This window comes from Pteropus medius, unplaced genomic scaffold, assembly GCF_902729225.1.
Source record: "Pteropus medius unplaced genomic scaffold, Ma_sr-lr_union100, whole genome shotgun sequence".
NCBI lineage: Eukaryota > Metazoa > Chordata > Mammalia > Chiroptera > Pteropodidae > Pteropus > Pteropus medius.
Genome location: NW_024349800.1, coordinates 15,427,774 through 15,441,182, shown reverse-complemented (window position 1 = coordinate 15,441,182; position 13,409 = coordinate 15,427,774). Strand labels below are relative to the sequence as shown.

The 13,409-nt window shown below is 36.7% G+C and overlaps 1 protein-coding gene across 24 annotated transcripts in view; it reads right to left on the bottom strand.

Moving 5' to 3' along the window:
* LMO7 (LIM domain 7) overlaps nt 1-13,409 on the bottom strand; it is a 181,765-nt gene that overhangs the window by 2,621 nt on the left and 165,735 nt on the right. For 18 of the 24 annotated variants that reach the window (XM_039886866.1, XM_039886879.1, XM_039886880.1 and 15 more), the window contains 7 exons: nt 12,274-12,366; nt 11,503-11,861; nt 10,543-10,608; nt 8,403-8,455; nt 5,794-6,007; nt 2,640-2,921; nt 689-797 (listed from right to left, as the gene is read on the bottom strand). In XM_039886866.1, the coding sequence (XP_039742800.1) occupies nt 689-797; nt 2,640-2,921; nt 5,794-6,007; nt 8,403-8,455; nt 10,543-10,608; nt 11,503-11,861; nt 12,274-12,366 (1,176 nt within the window). The remainder of the gene's footprint in view (nt 1-688; nt 798-2,639; nt 2,922-5,793; nt 6,008-8,402; nt 8,456-10,542; nt 10,609-11,502; nt 11,862-12,273; nt 12,367-13,409) is intronic. The other 6 variants (XM_039886885.1, XM_039886868.1, XM_039886876.1 and 3 more) reach the window with 1 other exon arrangement.

Sequence of the window (13,409 nt, the reverse complement as noted above, 5' to 3'; positions counted from 1 at the left end):
CTGGTTCCATGTGCTCAAACACTAATAATTTTGATTCATACTGCCATGCCTAGGAACAGCCCAAGCCAGCAACAGCCAGTGATATCTAAGCTTAAACAAGCTATGGTCTGGGGAACTCCAGGATCAACAACTGGAGTCTCCCTTCAGCTCAACACAAGTTCAAGAATCAAATAGGTATGTCTCTAAAGACAGTTACTTTGAAATAAAGTAGTTACAGGCTTAGTTCTTTCTTCAGTGCAAAAACCTGTCAGGTACAACTAGGCTGTATAACTTTATAATATTTAGAGTGCTTTTCCTTACTCTCCCTATTCAAAGCTAGGCTATTTGACACTGTAATAATTGTACGTCCTGTCCCCATGCTGTTGATGACATTGGTAAATTACATTTCAAATGTGCCTATAATCTCATATTAGAGAAAGCATTTATGCACTGTAAATTTTACTAAGCGAATCTTAACAGATTGGAAATAAAAAGTGCATAGTGTTTCTAAATTTAATTTTTGGAGCTGGGTTCAAGATTTGAGAACTAAATAGTAGTAGGCAATTTGAAACTCAAAACGCAGCACAGACTGACAAATACAGCAGCACCTAGCTTGTTAATGGCACGCCCACACCCAGAGCTCAAAGAAGCCATGCGCTCTCCAAGCAAAGCTTTGCGGGCCTACAGAGGCTGTTCATCTTAGTCTCACCTTAAAACAATATAAATGATAACAAAGACCCAGGGACTCGATGATCATGGCGGCTCCTTTGCCCAGAATGGTATTACAGTAGGAGCATACGCGCTTCCCACTGACTGACCTAGATGCAGAACAAGAATGGAATGGAGGCTTTCATCTGTGCAGCTCAAGTTATTATTTTAAAATCACACTCTGGTCTGAACATTAACAATTTAAGAAAGTCTCTGTATATCTGTAGGAGGAAAACTTTCACCAGCCAATCAACGTATGCCTTGATTATATTGTACCTTGAAGGATCTCCATGCTGGTTCTGAAAGCTTGACACCTATTCACCTAAATGAACAATTTCAGTGCAATTAGTCCATTCTGCACTTCAAGATGCTACCCTCCTTAGATCATATCTGTACACAGCAATAGCCTCCCCCTCCTCTAATTCAGCCAACAGCCTCTTTTGGCAGTTAGACCTGCCAAAACTCGACTCTATAATTGTGTCACTTCACCCATAGAACACTGAAAAAGCAGCCTCGACTTCAGAGAGGGACTGCAACCCACTGTCTCAACCTTATTTTCTCATCCTCTTTCTCATTCACCCAATATTCAAGTTAAACAGAAGTAGCAGTGCTTTCCTGAGTGTGCCTCTACCTTACCGGACTCCCTCTCCGGAGAATGAAATGAAAATTGCATGACAGCTGCCATTTAGGTAAGTAAGGAGAGTTTCTACCTCCCTTTGGATGCAAGTCTTACCTTCTTCCCCAAGTGGGAAGGGGAAGGCCACTTCTTGCTTTTGCATCCCTCGGAACCAGCACAGCACTTTTAAGTGCATAGTTGTGGAGTGCCTCATGTTAGAGCACCACCTCTGAGACAGAGACATTTGCAGGGCAGAAAAGTCCAGACCTGTCTTCTATCTGTTCTCCTAAGGTGGGGCTCTCTGTAAAGAAATGGGTACTCTCTCCTCTGCCTTGCCTCCCCACCTTATGACCTTCATCTTCCCCATAAATCCCCACTTCTTCTCATAATTCAAACTCTCTGATACCCATTTTATAGATCCTGGTACAAGTAATATTTTAGATGGATATAAATATATTCTCTTAACAAAATCCCTTATTTGATGGCTTAAGAAAAATCTTAATATCGATAATTGTGTTTCTACTTTTCAGTCTTTCATTTACATGAGAAGAAGTATACGCCAGCAGAACTCCGTAGGGTGACAGCAGAAACATTGTTGTATGTGGTTTCGAAAAGCATCAGTGATCTGTAGTGAAGTTAAGCAGATCTGAAAACCCAATACCTGTTGACAACTGAGCTTCTGTCCATATTCAAAGGCAACTTTTATGTCAAGACCTATCATTATAACTGTTACACAATTCCTGTGGCATATGACCTACAGAATCAGTTGATGGAGTCTGAACAAATTGTTGGCAAACCAGGTAAGAGGCAAGTAATAGTTTTGGAAATCAAATAACCAACAAGCATTACTAACTACTTAACATTTTTTTATTCGGCTTGTTAAAAGTTCCACAGACGACGGAGCTTGATTATAATGCTTTCCTTTTATACTCGGTTCCTATAAAATGAGTTTGTATTGTGTCTCATTAAAATAGTCAAATATTTTACAATACTGCCTTTACTCATAAATTTCAAATGCATTCAATGAGTATATTTTCATGATTATATTGAAAACTATTCAGGTACATCTGTCTTTAAGATATCATAAGCAAAGGAGACAGTGGCAATGAAGCAGATGTTTGAGAGGTCTCCAATGGCTTCACAGGACATCCATAAATGTTCTTAGAAAGCAATTGAGAAAGACTTCTTAATTGACCTGATAAAAGGACACTGCATTTGACACATTCGAAAAGGCCTGGCTTTCTCTGGAAAGCATGGACAAGATGTGAGGAAAATTTTAATGAAAAAAAAAAAAAATCCCTGAAACTAAGAAAAGGAGAAACCCACAGGGCCTTACCTGTTGCGTAGCTGGGAGCCTGATGATGAAGGAGAAGAGAAATGGCTTCGTGGTGTGGGGGAAGGTGCATTGGTGGCCCTCAGAGAACCAGCGGAAGGAGGGGGTATGCTGGAGGACGGATTTCGCATATAGGCACGGTTTGACGTGGACACAAGCTGAGGCGGTGGGCGACTGAAGTCTTGAACAGAGGAAGAAGCATAGACTCCTACAGGCTGACTGAGCCAAGGGGACTGTCTCCAAGAATTGGATCTTGGGGAATCCAGGTTATCTAGAGATTCACCCCTGAAATATAGAAAGGATTAATTAAAATTATATAACGCAATTAGAAATCCATTTAACATTAGTCATTAAACTATCCATTTTATGTATTTTTATAAGCAAGTATTAATCTAACAGGTCCAATTACATATAAAATTACTTTTAATGTTTTTTTTTATCAAAGGCATCATAATGTTTCATATTCCATTAACCTTCGTTTATTTTTATGCTTATTTACTTGGTGTTTAGGTAAAAGAATAAATACAAAGTGGAAAGGACAAATAGATACTAAGGCAAAAATGACATATATTTCTTTTAAATCTTCGGCTGCTTACATAGATATATCAATCTTAATTTTTAAAACCTAACCAAAAAAAAAATACCTCTTTATATACTTACATATGTCAGGTATTAAACACAGTCATAAAAATATTAATTTCATCTTCACAACACTACATGTGATTTTTCTTTTGCTCTCACAGAAGTTAACTTGTCCATAGTAAGAAGAGCTAGTCAGTGGTGGAACTAGCTTTCAAACCAAAGTCTCCCTGATTCCAAAGTAACTCAGGCCATTTCTACTGTGTAGCCCTCATGCACTCACCACCCATAACCCATAGAAACACAACTTTTGAAAAATCTCTCTTAAATTAAGTTGTATATTTATATTAATTCTGGTCTACAAAGAATGACTCCAAATTATGAAGGGTTCTTTTCTACCTGGTCAATTTTGTTATTATTTTTTAAACTTTCTTATCCCAAATTTGAAATATGTATTTTTTTTCTTTTAAAGTTACAAAAGTACTACATCATCATGATAAGAAAGACTCAGGCAGAAGAGAAGGGTATCTGAAGGAAGAATAAGGTTCCCGCCTCTCACTGACCACGATTTACCTGCCCCAGTTTCCGGAGGCATCCTTCTAGACTTTTACTCACATATGTAAGCACATATTTACTTATACATATAAATTTACATATAGCCATGTCTATATACATATGTAATATGTTCCTATGTTTAACATTCTCAAATAGGATTATTCTGCAATGCGTATTCTTCATAACTTGCTTTATCCATGTAATATATATTATCTTAGAATTATTTTTATGTCAGTTCATGTGATAGATAGTACTTAGGTGGCTCCCAATGAATCTTGTGACTGTATCCACGTCCTCGTGCCTCTCGCTGATTCTGGGCTTGGTCATGTGATGTGTTGACCAGTGGGATGTTAGCAAACATTATACGAATAGAGGTTTCATAAGCACTTGCACATGAGAGCATATCTCCTTGCAAGGTTTCCTCTTTGAATCCAGGTGCCAGGTCACGAGGGGGCCCAAGCAGCTATGTGGAAAGGTCCATATGAAGAAGAGAGGCTCCCAGCCAACAGCTCCAGCTGAGCTCTCAGTGGAGCTTCTAGATCAGGGGTCGGCAAATTAAAGCTCACTGCCAGAATATGTACGATTCACGAGTGAAGGGTATTTTATATTTTCAAACAGTCATAAAACAACAAAGAACATATGACAGAGACTTATGTGGCCTACAAAACCTGAATTATTTACTATCTGGTTCTTCATACAAAAAAATTTGCCAATACCAACTCTAAGTGACTAGAACTGCCCAAGTGTCCGAACCAACACCATGTAAAGAACTGCCTAGTCTACCCTCAGAATAGTGAGATACAACGAATTGATATTTTAACCCATTAAGTTTTGAGCTGGTGTATTAGGGAGTAATATGCCTCTTTCAATTCTTCAATCGTTGTATAGTTTCGACCTTATCGGCATGCCATTATTTAACGAGTATTAAGTATACTCTTATTAGTAGACATTCAGATTATTATTTTTTTTTTGCTATTGCCAATAACATGTAAGTGTACATTCTTTGATATATCTTCGCATACTGAACCAAATATATCCAGAAGATAAAGTGCCGTAAACTAAACTTCTCACAAGGTATAAAAATAAAAACTTTTACTTAATAAACACTGAAAAATCATCCACCCAACTGGGAACAAGAATTCCTGTTTCCTTAGACAACTGTCAATACATAGACCTAATCATTTGTTTAACCTTTTACAAGTTCTGGAAGCAACATACATCATTGTTATAGGAGTAGTGTTGATGTTTTATATGTCTATTGACTTTGTTTCTTTTTCTATGAACTATTTTCATATCAACTGTCTGCTTCTATAAAGTTGCTGGGGTTTATTTACTGATTTACAAAAGATATTTCTATGTTGAGATAGTTTGCCCTTTGTAATGTGTTACAAATAGTTTTCCTCAGATTTTCAGCTGTGGAAATTTTGAATAAAAGCAGCTCCAGTATTTATTTACCCAAGATAGATCTTTTAAAATGTTCATCCTCTCATCTCCAATGAATTTATAACTATGTACTTTTCTGAACGTTAAAAAAAATTAGGTTTTCACACTTTGTGAACACTATTATGATTCCAATCTAACCATTATCTTATTATAAACAAACAATTAGAGGCTTAATTTCTTTAAGTTCAGTGGCCAAGGAAGCACTAAAAACTGCATAAATTATTTAAGTGCCCAATACTTATTCGGAGTTCTACATCCATCTTTGCAACCTGTTAGCCATGTGGTTTTGTCCACGTGTGTTCCCTGCTTGAGCCACAGTTTCTACATGTAGAAAAATGTAATGACCATCCCTACTTCAAAACATTTTCCCCAGATTGAGATGACATGGAAAAAGCAAACGGCGTGTGTCTGGCATTTAATAAGCATTTCGTGACACGTGTCCAGTGACATCTGCTCTATTTCCCTTTTTTCCACTAAATCTTAGAATAAGAAATTATGACATCTCTTGTGCCCAAAGGAATCAGCATGTCTATTTGCTTCACAGCACAGAAGAGGGAATAATTGCTAAAATGTCTCGCACCTTCTCATAATCCCAGGCAGACAAATAGGCTCTTTATTTACACTGGAACTGCGCTGCCGGATCCAGCTGTTGTCATTGTGAAGGGATGTTCTCTTCCTCATTTCTTGAAGAATTTGTTGTCTCTCCAACTCTGCTTCTGATGGGACTTGTTCCTTCTTGGAGCTCCTCTGTGATGAGCTACTGCTCCCAACTCGGTCTAAATATTTACTGCTTCCTAAATTAAAAACACATCAAAAGCTGAAGGATTAGCACATTAAAAAAAAAAACAGATAGTGGATAAATCTCCAAATACAGTGTAGCAAATAATGTGACATTGTGCACATATGCTACCACCAATTCTCAATGAGACTGCTGCCTGGGAACATAAAGTAACAGTCTCTTATTCCTCGAAATTCTAATTCCACAGCCAGAGGCATACCACGGAGCACACTCAGGAAAACTGAGGCGGCTGCCTAAAAAAGGAAACAACCAGCATTGATTTCAACAATATTAAGTTACAAAATGCTCATCCAGCAATAGTTTCTCTTCCATTTCTCCCTTCCTTCCTAAATTAAATCAATCAAGCTCAGTTTCATTGAATGCTTACTGTGACAACTGTACAAGGGAACTTCAAGTTCTATTCTTTCAAAAAACTTAGAATCCCCCTGGAGAGAGAGCAAAGACATAAATGCATGCACCTCTAGATGACATGACCCTCTTTGTGGCAAAAGTCACAGAATAAGTCATGATCGAATTGTAGGAATGAGAGCATATTCAATCACAAAAATGGCTTTTGTGAAAATGAAAAATAGCCAAGTAATCCAAATGATAACCAAGGAATGCTATCAGACTTGTTTCTAAGAAACTGACAAAGCTATAATTTGGATTTTGAATTTATGAATGACAACAAAGTCAGGTTTTATCCTGAAGGCTTTGACTCATTGGATTTGCTGATTAATTTCTGGATTGCATAAAACATCCATAACTTTAGAGCAACCTCCCCATCTTAATTTGGATTAGGAAATTTCATGTAAGGATTTGTTTTCTTTTGCTCTCCAGATTCACTGCTATTACAATTCTTTCAAAATTCATGATGTGTCTCAATTTCGTTCAGCTTCCAGTAAGCAATGAACAAGGACACCAAAGGTTTCTTATACGCATCTGTGTTTATATTTGTGCATACACATAGCTTATCAATTTGGTCATATTTTAAATAAAACATTTTCTATTTCAAAAGTATCGGATTGACATAACCAAGCTTTTCAATAAAATATTTGGTAACTTTCACCACCTGCTATCCAGTTAGTAAAGGGCAGAAGATATACATAGAAAAATAACCAGATTAATACGCAAGCCACAAATATTAACAAGACTATTTCAGAGAATCATACTTGCCATGTGTTTAAGATTGGGAGAGACTATTATTACTACAAATTAAAAATGTTTCATGGTAGATGGAAGTATTTAAACCTTAATTTTAATGATAGTTAGGGGCAAATTCAGGGGAGAGGAAACCAGAAATCCAAACAGGTAAGACCAAAAGAACCAGAACAGAACGCATGTAATAAATTGGGAACTGAGGGAGAGAACAATTTGGTTATAGTTGAGGTTTCCCAATGGGAAAAACAGCAAAATAGGCTGGAAAGTTAAACTAGGACCAGATAATGGAAGATCCTATGTATTAAGGGAAAGGGATGATCCTAGAACCCAAAAGAAATTGTAGATTCTACAACCTTTAAACAAAAGTGATAAATCAGCTGCCACCATACCATTCAAACCTGTAGATGTGTTGTTTGGCTCATAGAGGGTTTAAAAAAAAATTTTTTTTAAATTTCTTATTAGCATTTAAAAGATAACATGAAAGTCCAGATTTCTTTTATTATTATTATTATTATTTTTAACGACAGAAATGGTTGGTGATCACATTTTTTTATTCACCCACATGGCAGTAACAAGCTGGAGCTGAGGAGTGCGACTGTCCACTTAGACAAGCACGTCCACCAAGTTCACCTCATTCCTTACCTGCACCTTCATTCATCGATGTAACTGACTAAAACCCAGCTTATGCAAGGCCTGGTATGCAAACCTTACTTAAAATGATTGCATTTTGCTTAGCTTTTTTTTTCTTAGTTATATAATTTCAGTTACATGTAGTCCTAGAAATGTACTTTATACTAACAATACCAAGTTCCAGACTGTTTTTGCTCAGTTAGTGAAATCATTTTCATTTTGGACTTTTTGACATCTTGTCATTTAAATGTACAATTTCAAGTATATGTACATTTTTAAGTCTCCTGTTATTCTGCAGAAAACTTTTCTGTACCATTTCTTTGACTGCAAGACAAAATTTACTATACAAAGCTGTATCAGCATCACTTTGCAAAGTTTTCACATATTTCATTAGCTATTTAAAAACAATTTTAATCTCCTAGTACTCCCTCTATTATAAAGCCAAAATAAACACAAGATACTTTTGTTTTTATACATGAATGCTAAAAATATTCAGTATTTTGATTATGAATCTTAATGAACCTGAAATATCTTGACCTTAAAAATACTGATCATAGTGTATGATAGATAGCATAAATAAGCAATTGTGCCAAAGAATTTTGAAAAAACTTCACACTTACCATTTTTATTTGTGGGGTAATCATCCAGCTCAGTAGTGGATCTGGATTTATTCCTAAAACATAGAACACAGTATACTACATATGTCTCGTTAAGAACATCCTTTATATATTTATGAAGTAAGAACACCAAAAAGGTTATTTTTTTTTAAGTTGATTTATTTTCTATGTCTGTTGAGAGCCATATTTATTTTCATACTAAGGAATTTTTCATGTTGCATAAACTAGCAGAAAATTGTGACATCTCCAGAAGAGAGAAAAACTTGATGCTAGAAATACATAAACATGTGAAAATCTTTTCCATCTCGTATAAAGGTTAAGCCTACGATTTGACCAATTTGTGTCCTTTGACTCACTTCTAGATCTCAATCTTACTATACAAAGCATTTGTCATCAGGTTATCTGTTCTACTTCCTTCATTTTGCCTGAGGGACAAGAAGTCAACTTTTGGGGCATTAGGGTACTACTTTGAAACAGCAACTTACTAGCATTCCAAAAAGGTACCAGAGTATACTGGCATAGGCAATTTCTGAAAATTCCCAACTTTGTAATGGTAAAATATGTCTGTATAGCAACATGTTGATCTCATTCTCACTCTACTAGGCACAATAACTTCAAATAATGGTAATAAAAATGAATAATAACATATGTTATCATATATATACATATATTACATATGTATATGCATATAACACATACATGTGTATGTATACATGAAAGCATAATAATGTATCATACATAATAATATATCACAACTGTTAGCAACATTCATGAATGGTTTCATTTCTATTAAGAAAGATGACAATACTTTATTACAAGATGTCTAGACATACTCATTAACATCTCCAGGGCATGCTGTATCACAAGTGCCTAAAAGTATTTCATATTTTCCAAGATTCCTTAAGTTTCCTTTCTCTTCAATCTGATTATTTTCTCAAGGTAATGAGCTACGTAAAGGTTATTTAAATATATAAACAAATCCATAGCTTTAAAAGAGTTACCCAGAAACATTCACTACAAATAAGGTCATCCATCACTAGAAATTTTTTCTAGCTAATGTCAGCCCATTACTACTTGTATATTCCTTTTCTTTTCTCTCTCTACTCTGAGCCCTATTCAGTCACCCTGATCGCCTATACAAGTATTTTTTTATCGCAAAGGCAAACTTCTTTATCTCAAAGGCAAACTTCCTAAAAAAGAAATTTCAGCTCTGAAAACACAAATTAATAGTCATACACTAGATATTTTTAGACATATTCTGTTTAGAAGTCTTTAGTGATTTCAAAAGTGCAAAGCATTTTAAAAATTACTTAAAAACATTAAATTTAATGCTTTAGGAAATTTTAAGATATATATATATATATCTTTAGGAAATTTTAAGATATATGTAACTTTTCAGATATCTGAAATCCTATCTTCATTCCCCCAAACTGACCAGTTAGTTCTAATCAAACTAAGAGAAAAGCCACAATTCTCATTTCAGATGTCCACATGTAGATTCATTTTGAGTAAGCTTATGCCATTGCTTATAACTTTTTTTAAAAAAAAGGTTAAGGTAGAGTGCAAAAAAATGAACGATTCTTCCTGTGTCCATGCCCCTTGCATTATGGCTCCTCCCATAGAGAAGTGGGGTTTTTCTCCCCTCTGTGAACTTGGCCTGGCCTTGTAACTTTACTTTAGATAACAGAATGTGACAGAAGCAATGATGTGCCGGTTCAGAGCTGAGACTGCAAGGGGCCCTGCATGCTTCCTCTCTTTAATGCTTTCTCGTTTCTCTGCCCAGCCACCATGTATTTGAGGCTGCACTGGTTTGCTGAATGTTGAAAGACACATGGCCCTGCTGCTCCTATTGCCCCGGCTGACAGCCAGCCAGCCAACAACCAAAAGCAGATTTGTCTAGTAACATGATGAGCCCAATCAACTAAAAACTGCCAATTGAGTTCAGCCCAAAATGCTAACTCACAAAATCAGAAGCTTAAGTTACTAAGCTGAGAGGTAGTTTTAAAGATCAAGCAGCAAGATCTCTCTGCACGGCAGAAAAGACCAAGAGCTGCAGTAATTGTGCAAAACATGTAGGCAAACCTTCAAAAATTCATTTGAAGCCAATTACTCCAACCAAATCACAATTAAATGTTCTTCACACCTGTCACTAGAATGCAACCCTGAAGATTCTTCTTCTCTCTTTGGTATGTCATAGGGATCCACAGGCCTAAAAGATGGAAAAAGTTTACGGTCAAAATAAAAAACTTTAATGTCTTCCTTGAGTTTAAGAAATGAATAACAAAATAATGTTATTCTAGCATCTTTATGAGAATGGTCTCTGAGTTGAAAACTAAACATACAGAAGTATTTCAATCGATCGCTGCAGAAAACAGACCCACTACTACAAACAGACATTTGCAGTTCATTCATTCCACAAATACATGTTTTCTGCCTGCTATGTCCCAGTGCTGTTCTAGGGCTAGGCTAATGAAACTAAAATGTAATGGCCTCATAAAACTTATATTTTAGTGGGGCAAGCAGGCCAACAGATAAGCAAATAAATGCATAATATAGAGCAGGAAAAGGCACATGGAAAGAAGGGATAGAGAAGAAGCATGTCTTTTAGACGAGGTATTTAGGAAAAGTCTGAGGTGACATTTGAGCAGAGACTTTTAAAAAATGTGTAGGACAACATGTGAGAGAAGATTCTTCCAGTCACAGGGTCTGGAAAATGCAAAAGTCCAGAGGTAGAATATGTTAGGCATTCTCAAGAAATGACAAGGAGGCCAGCAAGGCTGTCTGTAACAGACCAGGTGAGGGTAAGTTGTAGGAAGCTCTTTAGACCGAAGGGCAAAGACAGCTGATGCCAGCCTTCTAAGGCCATGGCGAGGACTTCAGATGGTTCTCTAATGGGAGAGGAAGCCATCTGGAGACATTGAGCAGGGAATAAGGTAACTGGATCAGATTTACAATGTAAAGTGTACACACCAGCTGCTTGTGTTCCCTTGTGAAGATGGTAGGGAGGAGGAAAACCAATTAGGTGCCTTTGAAGTAGGGAATGCATTCAGCTAAGCCAAGCCAACGGAAAAGTCACATGTGCCCTTAGGCCATAGGGACAGACCTTCTATACTGGTATATTTTGACTGATGTTTCTCTCTCTCTCTCTGCCTGGCGCGTCTGTTCCTCCGCACGGCGCCTTTGCTCCTCAGCCTCCGCCTGCCGCCGCTTCCGCTCCTGTTCCTCCTGATACTGCTGCTCCTTCAGTTCCCTCTCTTTCTGAAGAGTGAGTTGTTCCTGCCGCTTCTCCCTTTGGTCCTCATTCACGTCTCCCTCTTGCTGCTGTCTCTTCTCCTCTCTTCCCACTCGGGTTCCTTCCCTGTCAGAAGACTTGGACCCTTCACCCCAAGTGGTTTGCAAGGTGGCAACGGCGGGCTCTCGTGTGGTCACAGAAATGCTGTTGGAGCTTAGGACCATCAGTTCCTACATGACCAGGGAGAAAAGAAACCCATCTAAATCTATGTAGTTCTATAATTTTATAAAAATAAGTCTATATTCAATTGTAGACAGTATTTATTGTAGTTGGCCCAGGATTCTGCTTGAAATGATGTTTTATCACTAACAAAGCCACACATAGGTGACAGAGATGTAACTTAAAAGAATAGGATGCACTTAGTGTCTGTTGATAGAATTATTTAATGATATAGTAGAGAAACCAGGAGAAATGTTGAAACATCAAAGCAAAATTCTGACAAATTAGAGCTCACTGTATTTTTCAAAGAACTACATAAGTGATTGTGAGGCAAAGGCCAAGTTAAATGTATCTTCTTCCATATTTCAGCTGATTTCACCAACAAGATAGAGAAGGAAGAACATGCCAAGTTCCAAATATTACCTCATTCAAGTACTTGGAATTCTCTCTCTCAGCCTCTTGCTTAGCCTTTTGCCACTCTTCTCTTAGTTTCTCCTGCTCACGTTGATATTTTTCCTATAAGATAGCATATTAATTAATTAGTTAATTAATAGGTTAATGTTAATCTTTTTCACTAGCATTTTTAATAGCCCCACTTTTCACTTCAATCTTTAAAGACAGTGATATTATTTTACCCAATCACAGTGTAGTCCCCAAAGTAGAAAACAGCTTATATTGAATTAAATTGTAGGTATTGGGAAAGGACAGACACTCAGAATTGAACCCAAATGCACTTTTTACCATGGTGGTAATTCATTAAAGCCCCTAGAGCTAACTGTCTGGGGGACTGAATTTCTCTGCAATAGACTGAGCACAGAGTTTACAGAAGTAAGTCCTCACAGAGCCGATCCATCTCTCACTTATAAGAAAATCCTATGTTTATTGTAGTATTATACACAGTAGCCAAGAGTTGGAGACAACTTAAGTGACCTCCGATGGAAGACTGGATAAACAAGATGTGTACAAATATACAATGAACTATTACTCAGCCATAAGACAGCATCAATGAAATACTGCCATTTGTGACAACGTGAACAGTATCATGCTAAGCAAAATGTCAGACAGAAAAGTACAAGAGCCACATGATTTCATTCATATGTGGGATATAAAACAGAAAGCAATAACAAACAAAACAAACGAACTCATAGACACAGACAACAGTATGGTGGTCACCAGAGGCGAAAGAGGGTGGAGGGAAGATGAAGAGGGTAAAGGGTGTCAATTAAACGATGATGGAAGGAAATGTGACTTAGGGTGGTGAACACACAATGCAATATACAGATGATGTATTATAGAACTGTATACTTGAAACGTATAAAATGTTATTGACCAAGGTCACTCCAATAAATTTAACTAAAAAGTAGTGCATAGAAAAAAAACTACAGTGCCTCACAGACTAAAACTATACACAGGGGTTAATAATGATTTTCAAAGGATTATTGGAAAGCTCTAAAATGAAAAAGTAATTGTTTTTGCATTTTAACACAAAATTATTTTTAATACAAAAAATATTTGTATTTTAATACAAAATGTGCTACCTATCAAAAGATTTGTTAATT